The 26,387-nt window shown below is 45.8% G+C and overlaps 1 protein-coding gene across 4 annotated transcripts in view; it reads right to left on the bottom strand.

Annotated features, from left to right (window-relative positions):
* Window positions 1-26,387, bottom strand: part of Su(Tpl) (Suppressor of Triplolethal) — a 406,195-nt gene that overhangs the window by 55,889 nt on the left and 323,919 nt on the right. For all 4 annotated transcript variants that reach the window (XM_071694570.1, XM_071694569.1, XM_071694572.1 and 1 more), the window contains one exon: window positions 650-768. In XM_071694570.1, the coding sequence (XP_071550671.1) occupies window positions 650-768 (119 nt within the window). The remainder of the gene's footprint in view (window positions 1-649; window positions 769-26,387) is intronic.

Here is a 26,387-nt window from a genome sequence, read left to right as displayed (position 1 = left end):
TCTAATCTAGATGGAAAATAAAGCACACAAAATTGCATTTTAAGTACATCATAATACAAATAACACTCACTCAAACTAATTCAAGATTATGCATGTTAAAGCTGTCATGGAATGTAAAAGAGAAAAGTGTGGTAGTAAGCTTAAGTATGTCTGAGCAAGCTGAACAGGGTTTCCTGAAATGCTTATGACATATGGAAAGGGCATATGAAATGGTCAGGAAAAACTAAAGGAAAATGGGATTTGCTGTACAGAGGGGGAGTCTCGTTCTGGCACAAATGACGTCTAAAGTGGATGTGAAAAAGAGGTTGTGCCTTGCGAGTTCATTTATGCAGGAAATGGCAAACTACCATGAAAATGAATCACTATCATTATTACTATTATTTTCATATTTCTTTCATACATGTTCACTATTTCTTACATCAGTGATGTAGTGTAAAGAATACAAAATAGACCCTAAGAAGAAAAAAAAATTCTCATTTGGCTGTTCCCTCTGTTCCTTATGGAAAGTAACACAGAAGGGGAGGATTTCCACCCTCCTTAGTTGCCTTCCACAACACACAAGAAATATGTGGCCACCAATTTTCCCCTGCCTATCTCCAGGATGAATTACTTATACTGTACTATCAAAAAATAAACTTCACGCCACTACCTGGTGCCAAACTGCTTGATGAACTCGAAGCTGCCCTGCGGCCCATCGGGGTCCTGGATGCTCTGAAGAGAGAAAGTGAACTTGGAGGCTCCATTGCTGCGCCCGGGAATCTGGATTTCCTGCAATAAAAAATATCATATTAGGGAGAGGAAAGTATCTTTAATTTGATGCAGCTTTCCCATTAACATATGTAGGCATGTTTCATGTGTGTGAGACAAACTCAGAGTTGTGAAATATTAGAATGGAAAGGAGTGAGGGGCACTGACGTCCAGTTGGCTTTCATAGGACTGGTGTGGGAGTCTGATGGAAAACAATTGGTTTGGAAAGATGTCTGCCAGTTGAGATGCTAGTAATGGACCATTGGTTACAAAATAAGAAAATAATTGGTTTGGAATGATGTCTGCCAGCTGAGATGCTAGTAACGGACCATTGGTTACAAAATTAAAGTGTGATTGGTCTAAATTTAGTTGAGCAATTGCATCTGTCACAAATTTAGAAAAGAAGACTTTCTGGTGAGAACTAAAAAAATAAATACATAGAAAAACAAACAAACAAGAGGATATAGGATCCCATTTCAGGATGAAAATGGAGAGATACATGAAATATGCATCATTTCAAATAAACATTTTCAGTATATGGCTACCATATTACCATATATGAGGTGTAGGTACAACGACGAAAAAAATACAAGAGCAGGATTTGCCATGCTAAGAAAAAAGAATGTATGATATGCATGATATAAAATATAAGATCATGAGGGCTTTCATCATACGAAAGTAATATGATGCTTAGCCTTTTAATATGATAATGTTTAAGAACCAAATGAAAATAAGAATGACAAACATGATGGATAAAAGCAGAAAAGTTAGTGTGAAACAACTTCCATGAGGAGTTTAATGAGAAGCTGAAAGATACTGAAGAAACAACATAACCTGGGTTTAAGATAATGTGGAGGCATTTTAAGAATGCTTAATAGAAGCTACTACAGAGGTGTTGGTGCAGTAGGAATAGGTTGTGAAAGCACAGTCTTTTGGGTGTTAATCCCTTTATTGTGCTATTCCTCAGATACTACCAACCCCAGATAATGTCATACATTCTTTTTAAGAAATTACTTTAATAAGTAGCTTGCTTACTTCTATATCAGTCGGGTATGGTATTGGAAGGAAGGTTAAGATAGGGGTGGTGAATGTGAAAATTACAGTAATCTTATTTAGCATGATTTTACACAACATATAACTACGCACAACGCACTTTATGGTTTCCTTCTAGATGCGATTTCACATTCATTACCTTAAGAACACTAAATATATATATTTCATTATCTATATATCATTTCAATGTTAATCACACACAGAACTTTAATTATATCAATATCTTTCCATGTGTGACAGTGGCAACTAATGACATCTAAGAGCAACTGGTGAAATCAAGCACCTGCTAAACTTAAAATGATGGCAGAAACCAACAAAACATCATATGACATGTGGAGCAGTCTGCTACTAGCATGTCTTACGACACTTTTGGAAAAGTTAAAGGATATTAAGGAAGCTGGAAGAAAAGATGTCTAAAAGAAGGTGATTTTTTTTTCCCTACAAAACCGTGATGCATAGACAATTGAATGAGAAAAATACTTCTGGAAAAAGGCGAAAAATATCTGGGGTACAAGAATAAAATGGTAAAAAAATGATATACAGTGGAAGCGTGCATGAAGATGGTCTCACCAGACAAAATACACCAGAGGGTGCAAACTGGGGAAAAAATGTATGGAAGCTTATGTCCACAAAGGCATTCTGATCAAATGCCATGTGTACTTCATCTAACCATTTACAGTGAAGTGGACTCAACGTAAAAAAAAATACCCTCCAACTGGTGTCCCTCCTCACACCATCACTCAGTAACTAACTCATCAATGCAGCTCATCTTCACATTCCGTTATTACCTTACAAAGACTTTCTAAACTCCTAAATTACTTCTTTTTATCCTCCTCCTAGTACTTGCCACAAATGCCCTCATACCCCTTAACCCCAGAGATCCACTTTCCCCTTACAGCCTGGTTCCCGACTCCCCTCCATGACCCTCACCACTTTCAATTCAATTCTTTACTGCCTTTACCATCGTAATTATCCAACAATAATTAAATAAAGCGTAATTCAATATTCATTATTGTTTATTGCTTAACGCTACTTCAGCGGATGTATGAAACTCAGGAGCTGCTGCTAGCAGACTATCAGTCATTATTATAGCTGCCGTCCATCCGAATTTTGTCCGGAAATGAGTAGAAATGTCAAAGCTGTCCAGAGGCATCCTCATGTCAACGACGAGGAGTGTCCGGTTCTCGCTCGTGTCAGGACAGACAAGTGTTCAGAACACGTATCCATTTTGGTATGGCTGACGTAAAGCTAAAGCTAAACTAATTTGTCCGGTTACATTTATTGTTATTATTGCCTGTAATTACGTACCAAAGGACGCTAGGAATAAATCTATTATACTCTGCTTTTAAAACAGGTTGCATGTTGACATATACGATACATCGAACAACAGTATATGAAATATTTAATTTCTTGTGGCTTTCTTTATATTATATTTAATAAACTTCCTCTGCCATAATGATGTAGGACAAATAAAAGAACAAAATACAATGCATGTATATCTACATTTCGTTAGATGATTATAGGCGAAAACGCCTTTATTATCCGACTTAACAGTATTACATTATCTGCCATGTACATTTTTTGTCACATGAGGGAAATGATTTGCACAATAAAATGACCTTTTTAAGTTTTCCCGAAAAGAGTATACAACAAAATTAAATGCAGGTATTTTTTTTTTTGTCTCGTTTTCTCAGACCCTCAGACATATACAACAATAAGTTCATGAAATGTCTATAGGTTTACTTCACTTTTAAAAGGTACTACGTAGGTTGGGAGGATAATTTTTTCATGAGAAGGAGGTTAAAAGAATCCGCATCTACCAAGCTGAAAAGGTAGAGACACTACATTATACAGTATTTCCAAAGATAGTAACATTAAACTGGCGTTCTCATTCAAAGTTCTCAGACTCGAAGTATTCTGAGGTAGTTTGCAAATTATTCCTCTTCAGTAATTACTTCAATCTCAAAATATGCTGATTCTGAGAGCGATAGCATTTTTACCAATAAAAAAGGTACTGACACTCATTATATATATATATATATATATATATATATATATATATATATATATATATAGAAGAAGAATATATATATATATATATATATATATATATATATATATATATATATATATATATATATATTATTCTTCTTCATACTATTCGCCGTTTCCCGCGATAGCGAGGTAGCGTTAAGAACAGAGGATTGGGCCTTTTTTGGAATATCCTCACCTGGCCCCCTCTGTTCCTTCTTTTGGAAAATTAAAAAAAAAAAAAAGAGAGGGGAGGATTTCCAGCCCCCCGCTCCCTCCCCTTTTAGTCGCCTTCTACGACACGCAGGGAATACGTGGGAAGTATTCTTAATCCCCTATCCCCAGGGATAATATATATATATATATATATATATATATATATATATATATATATATATATATATAGGTCGACGATCCGCAATTGAGGCTTTTCTTTCATATGTGCAAGACTGTGTAACTTGTTGAAAATCAGTCTCGCTGCCATTTGGAGAGAGATATGTGCCCCCGTGGTATATATAAAAAAGGAGTTTGTTCCCCTGTTGCGTCCGTTAATTTACTATTGACATAGCACATAGAATCAGTGCACACACACACACACACACACACACACACACACACACACACACACACACACACACACAAAATGGAACGGCAGACAACGGAAAAATTTTCCGTTTATCATATCCCGTACAGACAGAGGGAGTGGTGGTAATTTACCCTGAATCGGCTGAATCACACACACAATTGCGACGTTATTTTTAAAGGGGTAAACGGGAGCGCACGGCAAACACTGCAGTGAGTAAACATGAGCAAGCATCACAATGTTAACATTATCATTTATCATTATTATCATATTATTCACTGAGGAACAGGCCCCAGTCATCATCTGGGAAAGGACTCCCGGACCAGTCATCAAGCCGGTTTTCGCGTCCGGTGCTCGTACAAGACAACATAGCCCTAACAGACTGTTACCCTAAGGGTGGGGGTAGCGTCCTGTCCTCTCCCACGAGGCAAAGAGAAGGAACTCCAGCACGTAAATGGGGGCAACGCACGGCACACACTTGTGTGTGACTTTCATAATCGCCATGGCTCCGACAGACGAGCCAGCCGTATGGCGGACGGACATAGAGGTGGCAAAGGTCGCGTGCGAAACTGTCGCCGGGTGAAAATGACTCGTTCGGCCAGAGTGCAGAAGGGTGGGAGTAGCTTTGCGACCGGGACGCTGTGTACGACAGCGAGACAGGAGGGTGATAGTTGCGTGCTGTGTGTGTGGGGGGTGTGTGTGTGTGGTGTGTGGATTCACTAGCACCACCAGGATGTGGGTCACCACTTTCTTTGGCCACCATTCATGGGGAACAATTTTGCAATTGTCACTCAAAGAGTTACGCGCTGAAATAAAAGCATGAGTTTTTTTTTTTATATATATGTATTCTTAACATGTGGTCATTCTCGACAAATCTTTGATAAGTACATAGTTCTAGCACTGAGTGCGTGTTTATGTGGGAGACGAGGGATATATATATATATATATATATATATATATATATATATATATATATATATATATATATATATATATATATATATCCAACCTCTTGACTGGTGCCACCTTGATTACTTTGCACATTCAATAATCCTTTCATCTTGTCAACAACGACTCTTATAGAAAGTGAAGTTGCAAGCCGATACCGTCTTTCATTTTAAGCCCCTTACTTACATCGACTTCACTTAAGTGCACTTAACCCCTTACTTACATCGACTTCACTTAAGTGTGTATGTTAAGAGACCAATACTCTTCTCCGTCGACTGGTAAAAAAAAAAAAAAACTTTGGTGAAATCTAAGCACGATTGCGTCACGTCAAAGGGTCATGCCATCCTAAAATTTAGAGGTCGTGTGGTCTTGTGCTCAAGAGTCGTACCGTCGTGTTCATGGGCCGTAGAGAGAGATGGAAACAAAGCAAGAATATGTAACCTACACTAATAAGTGGATGTAACAGGACCTCTCTCTCTCTCTCTCTCTCTCTCTCTCTCTCTCTCTCTCTCTCTCTCTCTCTCTCTCTCTCTCTCTCTCTCTCTCTCCAGGAGAAAGGGCTGTCAAAAATGTGACTTATCTATCTACAGTCAATAGAAAAAGCCGAGATGAAAAATCCGTGGCAAGTGCAAAAAATGTTAACATCTGAATGTTAGTAACAAAAGACGGGGTTTCAGTGTAGAACTTCCTCATACACAGAAACCTTACCCCCCGCACCCATCCACCCACCCACACACACACAAAACAGTTTAATTACAAGTCTCATCTGAGAGTTAACGCACGTTTACTTTATTATATACGTCCAAACTACCCCTAAGTCATGAAACTTAAACGTGCAACCACTGCTACTCCACAGGATCAGTCAGGCGAGTACGTAGCGCAGCACTCACGAGGCTACTCCGCGGGTAAAGGCAGGCTAAAATGGTGTGTCTTCGAGGCTGGTGGGCAAAAGTGTGCCAGACCAGCCAAGCTGCGGCTTCTAACAGCTTGGTCGACCAACGACCGAACCCATTCCAGTAGCCTATGGGAGTGAAGACGCCCCCCGAAGACCTCACCAGGTACAAACTGAATTTCACTCATTACTCTTCAGGTCAATCAGGCTGAACTCACGCGCACTCACTACTACTACGTGGTACTTGCGATCAGATGGGCTGACACGAAGTGCATCCGAGGCTACTCCTTATGTAATTTAGGATAGGCTACTCCTCCTGTAATTCAGGCTAGGCTACTCATGTAATTCAGGCTTGGCTACTCCTCATGTAATTCAGGCTAGGCTACTCCTCATGTAATTCAGGCTTGGCTACTCCTCATGTAATTCAGGCTAGGCTACTCCTCATGTAATTCAGGCTTGGCTACTCCTCATGTAATTCAGGCTTGGCTACTCCTCATGTAATTCAGGCTTGGCTACTCATGTAATTCAGGCTTGGCTACTCCTCATGTAATTTAGGCTAAGCTACGCCTCGTGTAATTCAGGCTTGGATACTCCTCATGTAATCCAGGCTAACTAGGCTACTCCTCAGGCAATGCTGGCTAAATCGTAGTTCACTCACCGCGGCTCCTCAGATCGGTCAAGCTATCTCGGGCCGTGGCCAGCCAGCCAGCCAGCCAGCCAGCGCAGCGCAGTCTTAACTGGCCACTTTCACTCTGTTGATATTCAAGTACAGAGTTCTGATATTTTTTTCCCCTACCACCGAGTGGTCCATAATGTTCCTGATATTTGCTGTTGGAGTCTTGTATAACAACTTCTCTCACTGGACTTGTGGTACCTATGCATTTAACTCTCTATAGTCGTTTTCTGTAATGTAGTTCACATATTAAACTGGGTTTGTAAGCGACTTTAAAAGTTCTTTCATCATTTACTTATTGTATTTCTCGCACATAATACGGTCATGGCAGCAAATAGATACAATACTTCGAAAAAATAAAAAGTGTTATCATCGGCGTGTTGTACTCTGTTCTGATTAACTTATCTGGCCTATCAATTAATTTGGTCTTGAATGTTCGTCTACCTCCAAAACTTGGTGTGGGAGCAAGCTGCATTTTTGCTCTTCTGATCTGCCTCACTGTTGAAGGCCGCGGCACATAGGACTACACACGAACACCTTCCATAATCTGGCCGGATAATTCACTTTCTCCAGAGCTGTCCAGTGAGGTTTATGCTTTTCTCAAGTTGGCCAACTCAAAGTGTGAAGTTACCACACAAGAATAGTCTAGTCTGGGGAGTACGACGCGCAATATGAAATGTCATCATTGTGTTCGCCCACTATTGGAAGAGGCAGCGGCACAGTAGTGTCTGCTGAAGGAAGAATCATCATGCATTATTACTCCAAAAATATTCAACATCTCTTTCATGCTACGATGATCTACTGTGTCATAAATTCTGTATGAGTCTTCATTTACCTTTTTTTCCCCCATTGTGAAGCAGCTGAAAATATTTCTCTTTAAAGTTATATATATATATATATATATATATATATATATATATATATATATATATATATATATATATATATATTCGACCACTGGAGAATATGACTAGTGTGTGTTGGCAATATATGAGCGCGTCTGTTCATTTTAGTTACTGTGGCATTTTCCACCCATGAAGACATAAAACAATTCTGAATATACATATTTCCTTGCTAAAAATCTTCTCTGCTCTCACAAATCCTTCATGAAATAAATAAATTGAGTAACAATCCCTGACACGTCGCTACGAACAATAGTACAATAACACGCCAATTACTGACAATGGATGAAATATAAAATTTTCTAAAGTACATAATTCGCGAAGTTTCTAATCTCATTAATCAATTATCATGTTACACTCTTATGATCATGGGTGTAACACATGTAATTACAATGTGAGTTATGATACTAACATAACCTAAAGACAACGATACACATCAACACTGCAGTATCTGAGAATGACAGATGATATACATAAACTCTGAAAATGGATGGGGCTGTACTACAGTTCTGGTGTAGTTGGGGAAATTTTGATCTACGACAATTTTCTGACGTTCTCTCGTGTGTTCTTTCATTAATCCTCGCGTGTAAATGTAATGTGAGGCGTCAGCTTAGGGTTGCGCTGGTCAAAGCGACGTAATTCCCAGAACTCTGAAATTGACAACCTTCAGCGGGGCAGGAGAATTCGTCGATTACATCGGTCTGTTGTAGAAGGTCAGTACAGTTCTGTCCTGGGTCAGGTTTGTTTTCATGATCGGGTTGCTCACCGTAAGGTTCTTGTGGCTGATAAAAGAGGTTTTTTCACCTCCGTGACTGAGTCACCTTGTTGTTGAAGCTCGTCAGTCATGCTGGAAATGCATCGCTGGTTGGTTCCGGACCTAACCTGAGAGGGCTGACGACTCCTTAAACCATCGTGAGGTGCGTATGTCAGGTAAGGTTATAGGTCCAAGAGCGAGGCGTTGTTAGAAATCCACGGAAGCTATCTTTAAAAGTATATGTCCGGTGAGGTGAGGTATACCATGAACTGCACGGTTAGTCGGGTCTGGTGTCCCTTAGAGAAAGGTGTCTCGCTCTCCTCTGAAAGCAGTTCAGGAGTGTTGTTCTCCAGACGTCCCTTATGTTTATTATTAGCAGTGGAACACTCTACCCAGTGTGTCATTCCAACGTGGAACTCCCCTAGTACATAAGTCAATCGCTCTCTTTGGAATCAGATGGTACAAAAATTATATATGTTAAATAGATCGTTTGTGGAGTCCTGCTGCAGACGATGGGTCAACGGTATATGTTGAAGCGCCGCTGTAAACGAATGAGTGACTCACTCCTTTCCTCATACGAGTGAACTCCACAGAAAAAGAAGTTGAGGTTTTGTCTTGCTTCTTCCACTGGTCTTTGTTCCTCAAGCCCTAGTTGATCTTGTGACGATAACTTCTTTTTTTTTTTTTTTTTTTGCTGCTTAGTTCCCCCGATTCACTTTCTACCAGTAGCCTAGTCTCTAACTGGAGGAGGAGGAGGAGGAGGAAGGGGGGAGGGGGACTGTGTGGCTGGCTGAGGACTGGAGCTTGTGACGTGCGTCTACGGTACACATGCACCTCCATGTTCACTTTCCAATGAACTATGACTGTTCTTTCCGACATACTCTTGGTGCATGACTGGAACATTTCTGAATCTACTACACTCTCCATACAGACACGGGTTTGAGGACATGGGTTCGATTTCCGGATATTCTGCATTGAGTCGGTGCTACTACGAATTCCACATGCATGCAGGTCAGGGACCAAGCCTTCCGGTGTCTAACACACACACACACACTTCCTCTACTATCACTTCATGGCCCAATATCAACAGCACATTGCAATCATGTGAGTACTCACTACAAAATGCCTCTCGCTTCTACTTTCAAATGAGTACAGACAGCATCAGAGTTCACACACTCTCCTTCTAATATCTGACTTGAATAGGCCATACGTCACCCTTGCCCCAATCAGTACACACGACCCCCCTGTACAGGTTCAAGACTACTCGTGCGTCCAAAACTACTGTCGGCCCTCAAGTTCAAAACTACTATCGACCCTCAAGTTCAAAACTACTGTCGGCCCTCAAGTTCAAAACTACTGTCGACCCTCAAGTTCAAAACTACTGTCGGCTCTCAAGTTCAAAACTACTGTCGGCCCTCAAGTTCAAAGCTACTGTCGGCCCTCAAGTTCAAAACTACTCTCGACCCTTAAGTTCAAAACTACTATTAAACCTCAAGTTCAAAACTACTATCTAACCTCAAGTTCTAATTTACTATCGACCCTCAAGTTCAAAACTACTATCGACCCTTAAGTTCAAAACTACTATCTAACCTCAAGTTCAAAATTACAATCGACTCTCAAGTTCAAAACTAGTGTCGACCCTCAAGTTCAAAACTACTATCTAACCTCAGGTTCAAAATTACTATCGACTCTCAAGTTCAAAACTAGTGTCAACCCTCAAGTTCAAAACTACAATCTAACCTCAAGTTCAAAATCACTATCGACCCTCCAGTTCAAAACTAATGTCGACCCCTGTGTTTAAAAGTACAGACGACCCCATGTGTGAGAGATCAAGGCTGCTTCACACTGGCAACCAGAGGAGCAGTTGTGGTGGTGGGAGGAGACACGATGCAGCAGCAGCACTACACACACACGACCTCGCCCGCCTCCCTCCACTCCAGCAGGTACAGCGGCGGTTGTAAACGCTTGAGGTCGATAGCGGGTTGCGTGCATCGGTCGGTTGTTCCTAGGTCTGCACTGGCGTGCCCTGGCCGCCACCCGCCACCCTCCTCCACACACACACACACACACACACACACACTTCCTCCACTATCATACCATGACCACCATCAACTACACACTTATATGCACAAGGATGCTCAACATATCCTTCACCTTGTTTATTCAACTGCAATACAGTAAGGACCCCAATCTTTCTATAAAACTGTCATAATAATAATAATAATAATAATAATAATAATAATAATAATAATAATAATAATAATAATAATAATAAAAGAATAAAATAAAATAATAATAATCAGGGAAAAAGTTATATTTGACATATGTACACGTTACTTTCGAAATACTTATACTCTCTCTCTCTCTCTCTCTCTCTCTCTCTCTGAGCCACACACAAATTGACCAAACCATTACCCAGGAGTCGAACTTAACAAGAAGGTGGACCTATGTAGGAATGATGGACCACACACTCTGAACACAGGCCAACAGTATGAACACTTTAAGTGTCCCAGCCCACGGTGTAACCCAGCGGGCAGACGATACACACGTAGCGAATGATATGCAGATACTGGCTTGACCGGGCCACACTACCCGCCCGACTCTGTACGGCAGGCACACGGTACAGCGGAGGTAGTATAAGGGTCAGTAAGGCAGGCACAGTGCAGGGGAGAGAGAGACAAAGTCAACAAGGGAAGGTACAATACAGCGGGGAGAGAGAGAGAGAGAGAGAGAGAGAGAGAGAGAGAGAGAGAGAGAGAGAGAGAGAGGAAGGTGGCAGGAGGAGACGGGGTGGGTATTGACAACATCCGGCCAGTGTCATGGGGGGCGCGGGGGGAGTGGCGGCGAGGCCCAGCCACCGCCGCTATGACGGTCACTCTGCCTGAGGTCTGCTCTAACCTACCCCCTTCCCCCCACGCCCTAACCCCCTCCAGGGTACTCCTCGACGCCACCCCACACACCATCACTCCAGCAATCACTGCTCCACCCACACCCACAACCACCCATCCCGTACCGACTACAGCGACGCAAGACAAACGCACGTAACCTTCTCAGCAGGACGGTAGGCCGGAGCGCCCCCTTCCTCGGGCATGATGATGACCTCAAATCTGACGTGAATATATAAAGGACCCGGTCAAAGGCAAGGTCGTCACACCCCATGGGTCAAGCTGGAGATAAATTCCATATGTAGTAACCAAATGAGCTTCTGTATCAACACACACACACACACACTATATATATATGAAGGTGAAAACGCACTTTAGTCGGAGTTCATACAATTCTAGTATGTCTTTCCTTCTATCCATGTAGCAAGCCATGTTTCGTGGAGACAAAATCCGCCTCATCACGTGCCAGTACTTAGCGAAGTTATTTAAACCCCCGACACCGCGCTTGGTTCCCGCCGTCCAACGCCAATCTATATAGACCAAGGACTCGCCTGCTTGTGGTTGCACCGCGGGTGGAGCCACCGCCTTGCACTAGGCTACATCACGGCCAGTTGAGGCAGGAGGGCAGTACACTTCTCGATAAGGAAGTCCTCGCCCACAAACAAACCAGTGAGTCCAACATTACCCTGATGGTCGATCTGCAGCGCAGCCTCGGCACTGCAGGAACCCACATATGCCGGGTCCTAAATTTATAATAATAATAATAATAATAATAATAATAATACTCGCTATGTGGTTTGTAATTCCCTAACCTGTACCTTCCCAGCGCGCGCGCGCGCGCGCGTGTGTGTGTGTGTGTGTGTGTGTCTGTGTGTTTGTGTGTGTGTGTGTGTGTTTGTGTGTGTGTGTGTGTGTGTGTGTGTGTGTAAATAAATAAATAAATGACGGGTTACTGAATTTAAGCAGTGTGTGTGTGTGTGTGTGTGTGTGTGTGTGTGTGTGTGTGTGTGTGTGTGTGTGTAAATAAATAAATAAAAGACGGGTTACTGAATCTAAGCAGTGTGTGTGTGTGTGTGTGTGTGTGTGTGTGTGTGTGTGTGTGTGTAAATAAATAAATATATGAGAGGTTACTGAATTTAAGCAGCCTGTGTGTGTGTGTGTGTGTGTGTGTGTGTGTGTGTGTGTGTAGGGGAGGGCCGGGAATTCTAACCTTCCTTCCTCCGCCTGCATGGGTGGGGGGGGGGGGGGACCAACGTACGCGTCCCGACAACATTATTTCAATGTTTTCCCGTCGCAGTGAAACACATTTGATACATATCTGGCACATTTCCCCGGTTGTCCCCCGCTATGTGATGCCTGGGAGGAGGAGGAGGAGGATGGCCGAGTGTCTGGTGTCATCTACGACCTCAGCTTGGGAAAGTGTTTGAAGGATCAACCCCCCCGCCGCCGCCTAGACCTCACGGCGGCCCGCCCGACCAGTACTGGCGCGCGCGGGGGGGGATTTAAATTTGCCGCTCACCGTATCCTACTTATCATCCCGTCATCCCAATGCCCAATGATGGTACCCTTTCTTTTTCTTTCCCAGTTCTTTAACTAATCCTAGTCTATTCCCAATCCTAGTTATTTCTTATATAACTTTTGGATTATTTCCAGAGATGAAAAAAAACAATGGTTGAATGTTTTATCGACAGTGTAAACCAGGAAGTGTCTCAGCAACCACTGTTCCTAGCTCAAATGATGCAAACTGAGTGTACCCCCAGCGATATACCTAATCAGCATTTCTCGACTGCTAAATATGCGCTGCCTGGCATCTACCGGTTCGTAGCGGAGAGTCGGCAAATTACATGTTGCAGTTTCGATCGCCTGCAGCCGCCACTGAGCTTACGAGATGTGGACGTCTTGCCCATACCATCCAACCTGTGAGCCTTGTGTGTGGCGGCCAAACGTGACGTCAATTCACACCTGAAGTCAAGTCTCGCGTCGTGATCCATATACCTCACTATATATCACGGTGACTATATCACTATATCAGTGACTATATCACTATATCAGTGACTATATCACTATATCAGTGATTATATCACTATCAGTGACTATATCAATACGTTAGTGACTATATCACTATTTTAGTGACTATATCACTGACTATATCACTAGAGTAGTGACTATATCCCTATATTAGTGACTATATCACTATATTAGTAACTATATCAGTGACTATATCACTATATCTCAGTGACTATATCTATATCGCAGTGACTATATCTATCGTAGTGACCAATCACTATATCGCAGTGACTATAGCATTATCACTGTATCGCAGTGACTATATCACTATATCAAAGACTATATCACTATATCGGTGACTATATCACTATAACTGACTATATATATACATCACCATATCACCATGACCGTATGAAGGTCTGTGAAAGCTGTACAATACTACGTACGTTACACTCGCCTCACCAGTAAGTAGTAAGACCTCTGTGAATGGGTCTTTGTTCCGAGTCCTTGGCTGGCTAGCTGTTTCTGGGAAGGAAGCGGGTTACGAAATTCAACCCATATTTTACACTAGTCGGGTTGGCTGGCTTTATTTCTTAGCTGTCGATCCATTTTTATTTTTCTCACTTTATTTCTTAGCTTTCGTATTCATTTTTACTTTCATTTTATTTAGCATTACTGAATAAGATGCCGTGTTTCAATGCATACCATCTCCACACTGTTGGGTTTTCGTGTACAAATGGTGGATCGCCCCTTTTTACAAGACTCTCTCCTTCCCTTCCCTCTGACCTGTATTTGTTATTGTTCTTGTTGTGGTTGTTTTGTGGCCACAAATATAAAAAAAAAAAAACTTCCTCCATGGCGGTGTCCTGGTGTGGGGCCCCTGATAGATGGGGGTGGTTTTGCGTCTGCATGGCTCAGAACCCTTTAGATAATATCATGAACACTGATCTTTTTTTTTTTCTATTTTTTTTTCAGTCTATCAACAAGTCACGAAGATAAGCAGCAAAGCCCCGCCGGATGGCGCAGCCTATGCGGTTGTCGACAAGGTGACGTGACAAGTTGAAAAAACGAAAAGTTAAGTGGTGGTTGTTCATGGTCAGGTGGCAGGATTTTTACAACTATTATCAAACAGATACTTTTTTAAAAACGTGTGTGTTGAGCTTAAGTTATAATTCTATTTAATGCTACTCCGGAGAACAATTGGTTTCAGGTGTCTGCTCCCCTCCCTCGAGACTGCTTAGATCAACCCCACGTGACTCTCTCTCTCTCTCTCTCTCTCTCTCTCTCTCTCTCTCTCTCTCTCTCTCTCTCTCTCTCTAAATCAAGTTTCCCACAGGCTTCCTGTGTTTATATCCTTGTTTTCAGGAACTTGCGGAAGGAAAGAATTCTGAATAAATCTAATTTTCTTGCGCTTCGCGCTAATGACTTTCCTTTTTTTCCCCCCTGCTTGCTTTTCAGAGAAAGCGCTTCAGCTTCACAGTGAATTTGTGTTCCGTTTAATTCCAGGAACGATCCAGGAGTTTACCTGGAGTGGTCTTCCAACACCACCACAATCCGGGCAGAGTCTAGGCTGGTGCTGACTTGGGTCGTTGATCAAGGTGTTGGAAGCCCCGCGCTAGGCTGCTGCTGACTTGGGTCGTTGATCAAGGTGTTGGAAGCCCCGCGGCCTTGTTAAATTTCTCCCCCTGCGCATCCCACAGTGTAGTAGATATCTCATGATTGTACACAATGCGTTGATTAATAGTCTTTTTGAGTCCCGGATGTCCAAAGTATTTTCTCTTTCTGCGTTTTTTTTTACGCACTTTTTTTTTTTTGTGGGGCAATATTCTGCACAGCCTTGCGTGCCTGTCTTGCAGACTGGGAATTATTTGAGAGTACAGGTTGGGGGACATGCCTGTTAATATTCCCCAAGTTTGTGCCCCAGAGAATACAGCCTCGGTGATTCCAGACGTTCCCAGTAGACCCGTGTCTTTGACGCGTCAACGCGAAAGATCTTTTTGCACAATTTCCAGCAATGAAGTCCGCTGTTTTGAAACGTGGTATTTCCCTACTGCAGTACTGCAGTCTTGAGAATAATAACGCCATGAGAAGCGTCATCCTTCTCTCTCTCTCTCTCTCTCTCTCTCTCTCTCTCTCTCTCTCTCTCTCTCTAGTCTTGAAGGTCTACAGGATCCATCCCATCTTTTTTTTTATGAATAAGCAACTGTTGCTTTGTTTATTTCGCTGACGGTGAGGTTGTCAGACATTACCACTCCGAGGCTTACGGACACCTGGAGCAACAAGGTTCCCTCTGGTGTGCGGGACTGGCAAGGGGGTTGTTTGCTCGGGAAGGGGTCAACGTTCGGTGGTCCAAGGGAGGGGAATGTCTGTGGCGTCTGTGGTCAGTCGCTCGCGGAAATCTTACCTTTGGAGTCTGACGTAATACCGATTTAGTCTTCAGGGGACTACTGCCGTGCATGACCGTTTCCAGACGGTACGACCCTTGGGGCACGACGACCTGGCCTTCGACCAGACTATCTGGGGTCAGGTTGGAGGACCAGGTCATCATTATAGAAGGGTCGTACCGTCGTGCGACTGAGGCCATACCGTTGTACTCAGGGGTCGTGTGCCATCGTAAGTAAATAAAAAAAAAATCGAGTCGTCTGCCGTAATGTAGTCTTATGCCGCGGGTCATCACCGGTGAGCGCGGATGACCTCGCTCTGAGGCGCGCGTGTGTGTGTGTGTGTGTGTGTGTGTGTGTGTGGAATGGAGCGGGTCGTGGGGGTGGAGCTGGGGTCGTGGGGGAGGGGGGAGGCCTGCACGCTGGACCACACCTCCTGCTGCCTTACCTCGGGTTTTCTTGCCTCTACAATTTCATCAAACCCTCACTACCTTACTTTCTACTTGTATTAGATACCTTTATCTTATATATATATATATATATATATATATATATATATATATATATATATATATATATAGTGTGTGTGTGTGTGTGTTAAATACATGAGGCCCTCAGTCCACCTGTGTAACATGCCTCATGTACTGCTGTGTTGTCCATTCATACTAAGTGAGCTGGACCTAGGAGGCACCGGATGCCCATCCCTAACTGTGCATACTTCCCCTTTCCCATCCTCAGTCCAGGAAGGGAGTGGGGGACAGCCCCATTCTTCGTTACCCTTCGTCCACGCGTCCCTCATCTTCCACAGTGCATCTCGGGCACAGATAAATCCAGTCTCCGTTGAAAGGAAAAGGAATGTAGAAAATCTACGGAAGCCATCTTGAGGGCATACATGGAGGATAAATGAGCTCATGTCGGTCAGGAGAAGAGGAAATTCCATGAGTTCCATCACTTTTTATTAATCGGGGCACACGCCATGACGTGGGCCAGACATTACAAGACACCCGACACACTGGAGTGTACTCAGATAATACAGATACAACAAGTGGTGTGGTGACAAGACAGCTGGTGAGGTTCACAGGACTGTAATGCTCCGGCTACAGCGGCAGGAGGTTCTCAAGGTACAGTCACGGAGACGTTAGCGTCGACGGCCCGGGGTGCAGCACAAGGCCCCCCGGGACGCCCTGACGTGCAGGAGAATGCGGCCGGAGGGCATGTTTCATGACCCGAGTGGACGCCTCATCACTCGGTGGGCCTACTCCCGCACCTCCGATGGGCGGCCCACATGTCCCCCGAGGTGATGATGGCCCAGGCGTCCATCCGTCAGGATATACAATATTCCCGGTACGGGGAGGCTGACCCCCAGCTACTACACCTACACCCTGGCCTGGAGTAACGGGTGTGGGTCACCTGGCCCCCCCCAAGCTACTACACCTACACCCTGGCCCGGAGTAACGGGTGTGGGTCACCTGTCTGGCATGAGGGTGTGACTGCAGGAGCGGCAGTAGGTGAGCCACAGGCGCCAGTGGTCGTGAGGACATGCTTAAAACCACGCTTGAAACATGACACGGTGCGGGGGGGCCCCGACACAGGCAGGGGCTGTGTGTGTGTGTGTGTGTGTGTGTGTGTGTGTGTGTGTGTGTGTGTGGGTGGGTGTGTGTGTGCCTCCCCACCACAGTTTTAACCTGTCTCCCTCCCTCTGTTTCTCCGCGTCGATGTGTATGTGTTCATGCGTCCGTGCGCTGGTATCAGACGGGTCCGGTGAGAGACGGTATGTTGAGGCGAGCGCCGCGTGCCGCACCGTCTGCCTCCCTGCCATGGCTGCGGCAGAGAGTCAGTTGTACACACAGGCCAGCAGCTCTGTACCATCCTTGACCCCCGTGTGTAGAACCTCGCCACGCTGGTCAACGCACCCAGCTCAGCACTGAAGGGCTCAGTGGATGCCTCAGATTCGTGGGGGGGGTTTTCAGGAAGGGAATGTGAGTTTCTTGTGATGGGGACAACTAGAGAGATGCTGTCACGCGCCAGTGATCGACCCGCCCCATGCCACACACACACACACACACACACACACACACACACACTTTTCATTATGTCTCTACAGAACGGGTGTACTTAAAAGGCTTAGGGGGTTTACCTACGTCCAAAATATCGATAATCAATATTATTTCAATTAATCTATATTTACCAACCCGACTCAGTAAGAGTCTTATGAAGGCAAGGTCAGGTCAGGCCAGGTCAGGTCAGGTCAAGTAAGTAAAGATGGCATACCGTTCACCAGTGCCACGGAAAATAGTGCCAAACTTTGCTCTCTCCGGTCGTGGGCGGCGGAGGGTTGGGTGGCTCTCTAGGCGGAGGTGGGGTGAGGTGCGGCGGCCTGGCCGGCAGCAGCGTCTGCTGCAGCAGAGCAGAGCAGTGTGGCGGCAGCTCCCACGTTACTGGCCACACACACGACACACACAGGCTCCCTCCCGGGCACACCCACTGCAAAGTACACCACCACCTCTTAACCTCCTCAGCACCACGGGAGTACAACCCTGGAGCACCACGGGAGTACAACCCTGGAACACCACGGTTTAAACCAGGAGCACCACGGGAGTACAACCCTGGTAGGCGTGATGGTGTGGCGTCTGAAGTGTCACACCCATGAGGTGTACGGTCGTGTCTTAGGGCTCAAGGCAGTGTTGGCGGGGGTCAGCGTCCACATACACACACACAAGACAACAGACAACGATGAGAGAGAACACAACTAGTCCCCTCCTTCCCCCGTCGCAGAACTAGTGATGACCCGCTGCACACGAGGCCCCCGGGACACCACAAAGACGACATACCATGTTCACAGCACGAGACCCCACCCGCCACACCTCATGACTGACCGGGTCCCTCAAGAAAAAGCGAGCCTACTGACAGGATGCGCTAGCCGTCAGGTTCCGTCCTAGATAGACCACCTTCTCAAAGCGACGCTTGACGACACCCTCCTCAAGGGGTGTCAGTCACCGCAATCCACTTAGTGACACCTACACAACAGGGAGAGGCACATACACACACACACACATCGGTCATCGGCGCCGTCTGATAAGACACGAATCACAGTCGTCGATCGCAAACTAACGCTTGCCTTCCAACCTCCCCCACAACAGACCATTCGCCACCGTCCGTCGAGGGGCGCCGCCTATCACCGGCCTCCTTCCTCATCAGCTGAACGCCGTGACCTTGATCTTTCCCCACCAGCCAACCTAGAGGGGAAGGGTACCATACCTTCCCTCTACCTGACTTACGAGTGTTGAGGTGGCGCCAGGAACCAACCATCTCACGCGCCGCCCCTCCCCCGTGTCAGCACGACTGCTCGTCTGCCTCTTCGTTTCGTAACCTCTATGCTACCGGCCCAGCTTTAATACCTCTCTCCATAATCAAGGTCACCTTCCCTCTTCGTTCTGAACCTGTCCTCATACTCTTTTTTTGATCCACATTTCTTTTTTTCTTTTCGCCTCTTTTATTCTACTCAAAACCTTCCCCTCCATGACTAAAGCCTTTGGGGGGGGGGGGAGCAGTGAAGTGGTACGAAACAAGGTACAGAACTCTATGGTCTTGTCCAGAACCATTTCACTCCATCGGCCATAAAACAGTACTGTGACTTTGACCCCGTGACCTTGACCTTGTGAATGAAACGCGGCTGTGGTATGTATGTGAAGGCCAGTCGGTGGGCCGAATTCGTGACCTCCCCACCGGTGCACCACCCACAGCTGAGCTGGGGGTTGTGGGGACAAACCAGTGAGGGAGACCCCACCGACCTGGCCAGGGGTGAGCAGGTCGCGCACCACCGATGATCACCCACCACCACCACTGCGGCCACACAACTCGTATTGCTCCTACCACCTCAGGCCTGAGGGGGCAGTGTCTCCTGCCAGGTTTACGCGTACGGGTACCCTGCAGCACGCCCCTGTAGTGGGGTACTGCTACCATCCTGCATCACGCCCCTGTAGTGGGGTACTGCTACCATCCTGCATCACGCCCCTGTAGTGAGGTACTGCTACCATCCTGCAGCACGCCCCTGTAGTGGGGTACTGCTACCATCCTGCAGCACGCCCCTGTAGTGGGGTACTGCTACCATCCTGCAGCACGCCCCTGTAGTGGGGTACTGCTACCATCCTGCAGCACGCCCCTGTAGTCAGGTACTGCTACCATCCTGCAGCACGCCCCTGTAGTGGGGTACTGCTACCATCCTGCAGCACGCCCCTGTAGTGGGGTACTGCTACCATCCTGCAGCACGCCCCTGTAGTGGGGTACTGCTACCATCCTGCAGCACGCCCCTGTAGTGGGGTACTGCTACCATCCTGCAGCACGCCCCTGTAGTCAGGTACTGCTACCATCCTGCAGCACGCCCCTGTAGTGAGGTACTGCTACCATCCTGCAGCACGCCCCTGTAGTGAGGTACTGCTACCATGTGGCGGCGTCACACCTCCCAACCTATGTACTGTCTGCTGTAAACAGTGGAGACGACCATGGGAAACTGAGCACGCAGAAGATATCCCAAAACTTTATCTCAACAAAAGTTTATACATCAACCCATACTTCAGCTTCCTTTACATCTAACACCTAAGAAATAACATAGAATCATACATCAGGACTTCTCCACTAATAACTTCATCAATCAATTCACATCAACACTGGGTATCATTTCTTCAGTACCTGTATTTCTTCCACTGTTATCATTATAATTCATCATTGGCTCTGAGACTCCTGCATTCTCAGTATTACATGTACTGTGGCGACACTGGAAGTCCAGGTGTAATATACTGAGGCAGGTCTCCTCTCCTCAGTGTATAGGTCGAGACTTGCTGCTCTATCTACCTCGACCTGGCTGGCTGCGAGACCCGCTGGTCTATCTACCTCGACCTGGCTGGTTGTGAGACCCGCTGGTCTATCTACCTCGACCTGGCTGGCTGCGAGACCTGATGGTCTATCTACCCCGACCTGGCTGACTGCGACACCCGCTGGTCTATCTACCCCGACCTGGCTAGCTGCGACACCCGCTGGTCTATCTACCCCAAACTGACTGTGAGACCCGCTGGTCTATCTACCCCAAACTGACTGTGAGACCCGCTGGTCTATCTACCCCGACCTGGCTGGTCATATATACATGGTAGACCTCATCTGTCAAGTCTTGGGAATTCTCCACAGTGGAAGGTCCTTCCTGATGCAAAAACTTGCCGGTCGTGATCTGTCATGTCACCGTGGGTCCGCCACGTTTCGTACTCTTGCAGGTCGTGAGTTGTACAATTTCAGACCCCGGCCGCTTTAGGACACCATCTCTGATCTTAACTGCCAGCGTTACAGAGTCCGCCTTGCCTGTTCTGGGAGCAGTTAATGATCCCATTTTTGTATAGGGTAGATGTGGGATCCTGGCACTTCTAGGAGTAATGGATGACAACGCTCTTCCGGTGTGCGCTACACACGGGCAGCCTCTGTGCGTTCAATCGTTCCCATCAGTGTAAATTTTCGAGAGAAGTCAATATCTATGCTGTGAAGGTCCAAGTGTGACACAAGTGTGGTCTTCTATGTAGCACCTGAGGTACAGCTTTAGCCAACACCCGTGACTTATATACCAGATGCTACATACACAAACATTTGCTAACATTTGAGTCCACATGAGCCGGTGTAACTGAACTCAGACCCCCAGATACTCAACACTTCATCAGACGTAGAATTTTCTACGTAAGTCTGGGACATAACCATCAGCCAAGCCTATATATATGGGGTGTACTCTGTACACAAGACCCTGTGAGGTTAACCTTTGACCCTGCCCTCTTGCGAAGACTTCATCAGGTGTGTAGAGCTCTCTATGTTGTATATGTGGTGTAGGGCTCTGTATGTTGTATATGTGGTGTAGAGTTTTGTATGTTGTATAAGTGGTATAGTATGGAAAGCTTTGTATGTTGTATATGTGGTAGAGGATGTAGAGCTTTGTATGTTGTATATGTGGTAGAGGATGTAGTGCTTTGTATGTTGTGTATATGTGGTATAAGTCTCGTCCATATCCAATTACCCAGACATGAGAGATCATTTACATAAGCCGGGCGCACATATACGCATACACATGCAGCATACGTGTACCTGGACATGCCAGCGTAATACGCCTGGAGTCTGCTGTGTGGCCAGGTGTGAATATAGTCCAGGTGCAGACAAACTCCCTCCCCAAACGGGAGCTGACTAGCAATCGCTCGAGCATACGTATATATGCGCCGACCAAATACTTCATTTTCTACAGCTTGAGAGCTGAGATCATAGTCCATTATATGAAACGCAAACGCTTGAACCTCAGGCTTCTCAAAATGATTACCCAGTAGCTTATGACACATGACAGTCCCCGTAGCTTATGACACATGACAGTCCCCGTAGCTTATGACACATGACAATCCCGGAGCTTACGACATATGACAGCTCCCGCAGCTTATGACACATGACAGCTCTGTAGCTTATGACACATGAGAGTCCCGTAGCTTATGACACATGACAGCTCTGTAGCTTATGAGACATGAGAGTCCCGTAGCTTATGACATATGACAGCTCCGGAGTTTATGAACGCATGACAGCTCCCGCAGCTTATGACACATGACAGCTCTGTCGCTTATGACACATGAGAGTCCCGTAGCTTATGACATATGACAGCTCCGGAGTTTATGACACATGACAGCTCCGTAGCTTATGAGACATGACGGTCCCGGAGCTTATGACATATGACAGTCCCGTAACTTATGACACATGACAACTCCGCAGCTTATGACACATGACAGCTCAGCTCCGTAGCTTATGAGACATGACGGTCCCGGAGCTTATGACATATGACAGTCCCGTAACTTATGACACATGACAACTCCGCAGCTTATGACACATGACAGCTCTGTAGCTTATGACACATGAGAGTCCCGTAGCTCATGACATATGACAGCTCCGGAGTTTATGAACGCATGACAGCTCCCGCAGCTTATGACACATGACAGCTCTGTAGCTTATGACACATGAGAGTCCCGTGGCTTATGAACGCATGACACAGTCCCGCTGCTTACGACACATGACTAGCCCCACAGCATACGACGAACGACATCCCTGTGTAGCTTACGATGCAACACACTCAGAACACAGACACTTTGAAGTCTGTGATAATCATAAGACTATTCTTTTTTCTACCAGGAATTACCGTAAGAACCACAAGAAACTAATCAATTTTCCAATTAGAAAAAAACAAAAAACGCTTCTCAGTCAGTCTCTCTCTCTTTCTCGGACCTCAAAATTGCAGCTGGTGCCATCAATTACCAAAAAGCCGTTGTTCACACTGTGAGTACCAGCAGTTCAGTGGGGAAATGTGCCGTTCCTCAAAGATGTTACAATCCACTCATGTAACGGGACCCGCTAAGGTGGCGGGGTACGTACACACACACACACACACACACACACACACACACACTCTGTCTGTCTCTAACCATCTGTATACTCATGATACTCATCCTGAACAACGAAGACATTATTGCCATGGACGAGGATGAATGTTGCTGGCACGATGAACGGTGAATGTTACTGGTACAGGAGGAGGTGAATGTTACTGGCACAGGAGGTGGTGAATGTTACTGGCACAGGAGGTGGTGAATGTTACTGGCACAGGAGGTGGTGAATGTTACTGGCACTGGAGGTGATGAATGTTACTGGCACAGGAGGAGGTGAATGTTACTGGCACAGGAGGTGGTGAATGTTACTGGCACAGGAGATGGTGAATGTTACTGGCACAGGAGGAGGTGAATGTTACTGGCACAGTAGGACGTGAATGTTACTTGACAGGAGATGGTGAATGTTACTGGACTGGAGGTGATGAATGTTACTGGCACAGGAGGTGATGAATGTTACTGGCACAGGAGGAGGTGAATGTTACTGGCACAGGAGGACGTGAATGTTACTGGCACAGGAGATGGTGAATGTTACTGGCACTGGAGGAGGTGAATGTTACTGGCACAGGAGGTGGTGAATGAATTACTGGCACTGAAGATGTTGAATGTTACTGCACAGGAGATGGTTGAATGTTACTGGCACAGGAGGTGGTGAATGTTACTGGCCACAGGAGATGGTGGAATGTTACTGGCACAGGAGGTGATGAATGTTACTGGCACAGGAGGTGGTGAATGTTACTGGCACAGGAGGAGGTGAATGTTACTGGCACTGAAGATGTTGAATGTTACTAGCACAGGAGATGGTGAATGTTACTGGCACAGGAGATGGTGAATGTTACTGGCACAGGAGATGGTGAATGTTACTGGCACAGGAGGAGGTGAATGTTACTGGCACAGGAGGTGGTGAATGTTACTGGCACAGGAGGAGGTGAATGTTACTGGCACTGAAGATGTTGAATGTTACTAGCACAGGAGGTGGTGAATGTTACTGGCACAGGAGGTGGTGAATGTTACTGGCACAGGAGGAGGTGAATGTTACTGGCACAGGAGGTGGTGAATGTTACTGGCACTGAAGATGTTGAATGTTACTAGCACAGGAGATGGTGAATGTTACTGGCACAGGAGGTGGTGAATGTTACTGGCACAGGAGATGGTGAATGTTACTGGCACAGGAGGTGATGAATGTTACTGGCACAGGAGGTGGTGAATGTTACTGGCACAGGAGGTGGTGAATGTTACTGGCACAGGAGGTGGTGAATGTTACTGGCACAGGAGGTGATGAATGTTACTGGCACAGGAGGTGATGAATGTTACTGGCACAGGAGGTGGTGAATGTTACTGGCACTGAAGATGTTGAATGTTACTAGCACAGGAGATGGTGAATGTTACTGGCACAGGAGGTGGTGAATGTTACTGGCACAGGAGATGGTGAATGTTACTGGCACAGGAGGTGGTGAATGTTACTGGCATAGGAGGTGGTGAATGTTACTGGCACAGGAGGTGATGAATGTTACTGGCACAGGAGGTGATGAATGTTACTGGCACAGGAGGTGGTGAATGTTACTGGCACTTAAGATGTTGAATGTTACTAGCACAGGAGATGGTGAATGTTACTGGCACAGGAGGTGGTGAATGTTACTGGCACAGGAGGTGATGAATGTTACTGGCACAGGAGGTGATGAATGTTACTGGCACTGAAGATGTTGAATGTTACTAGCACAGGAGATGGTGAATGTTACTGGCACAGGAGGAGGTGAATGTTACTGGCACAGGAGGTGGTGAATGTTACTGGCACACAGAATGTTTAATGTTACTGGCACTGGAGGTGTTGAATGTTGCTGGCACGATGTATGTTGAATATCAGTAGCACGGAGACCGCTGCTTGTTGCTGGTGTAAAGAATGCTGAATACAATGTTTCACATCAAAAAAAAAAAAAAAGACTGACCCATTTCCACAATCTTTGCAGGAGCGCGGATGACATGTTTCTGTTACGCCCTCCAACGTGTGATCAATCAACACACGTCGAGGTCTGACACCTCAGCTATGCCAGCATAACAGCAAACACAGGAGCAGCGTGTACCGCCGCTCCTGCAGGGAGGTCTGGACTCACTCACTCACACACACACTCACTCACTCACTCACACACACACACACGTTACCCTGAAGGCTTACCCCTCCCCGGTGGTAATATAAGCCAGTCTAGTCTTTAGGAAGCACAATGCCTCAGGGATAATACTCTCTGCCCGGTCAGTTTCCGATGGTGTGCGACGTCTCACGAGCCCGACCTCAGAGCTGTGGCTTATGTCTGTTATGTCAACCTGCACGACTACGTCTAGTATCTACGTCTAGTATCTACATCTAGTATCTACGTCTAGTATCTATGTCTTGTATCTACGTCTAGTATCTACGCTTAGTATCTACTTCTAGTATCTACGTCTAGTATCTACTTCGTCTCTACGTCTAGTATCTACTTCTAGTATCTACGTCTAGTATCTACGCCTAGTATCTACTTCGTCTCTACGTCTAGTATCTACTTCTAGTATCTACGTCTAGTATCTACGCCTAGTATCTACTAGTATCTACTCCTAGTATCTACTTCTAGTATCTACATCTAGTATCTACGCCTAGCATCTACTAGTATCTACTTCTAGTATCTACATCTAGTATCTACGCCTAGCATCTACTAGTATCTACTTCTAGTATCTACGAAGAAAAACGAAACTAAACAATCCATCACAGTGACAACATTAACAGCCTTCCTGCGACTCTCTAGGACGGACGTAGAAATTCCTCGCCAATACTCGGTCAGATAAGCATCCACCTTCATCTGTGTACTATCCTCCTCCCCCCAGGACATGATGGCCTGCCAGGCCCATCACACCCGCGGGGCGATAGTGTTGGCGTGACACTGCCACACGGCTGCATGGCAAACGCACCACCACCGCCTCCGCTGCTGCTGCTCCTGGTGCTGCTCTCCCCGAGCGACGCACATGGTATGATGGCAGGATGAGCGCAGCGCAGCGCAAGCCCGAGTCATGTACCTCTGTTTGTGTGACTGATATAACAAGTGGTATGGGCGGTGAAGCCAACG

This window comes from Panulirus ornatus, chromosome 57 (genome assembly GCF_036320965.1).
Source record: "Panulirus ornatus isolate Po-2019 chromosome 57, ASM3632096v1, whole genome shotgun sequence".
In the NCBI taxonomy this organism is placed as follows: domain Eukaryota; kingdom Metazoa; phylum Arthropoda; class Malacostraca; order Decapoda; family Palinuridae; genus Panulirus; species Panulirus ornatus.
This window is presented reverse-complemented; position numbering and strand designations above follow the sequence as displayed.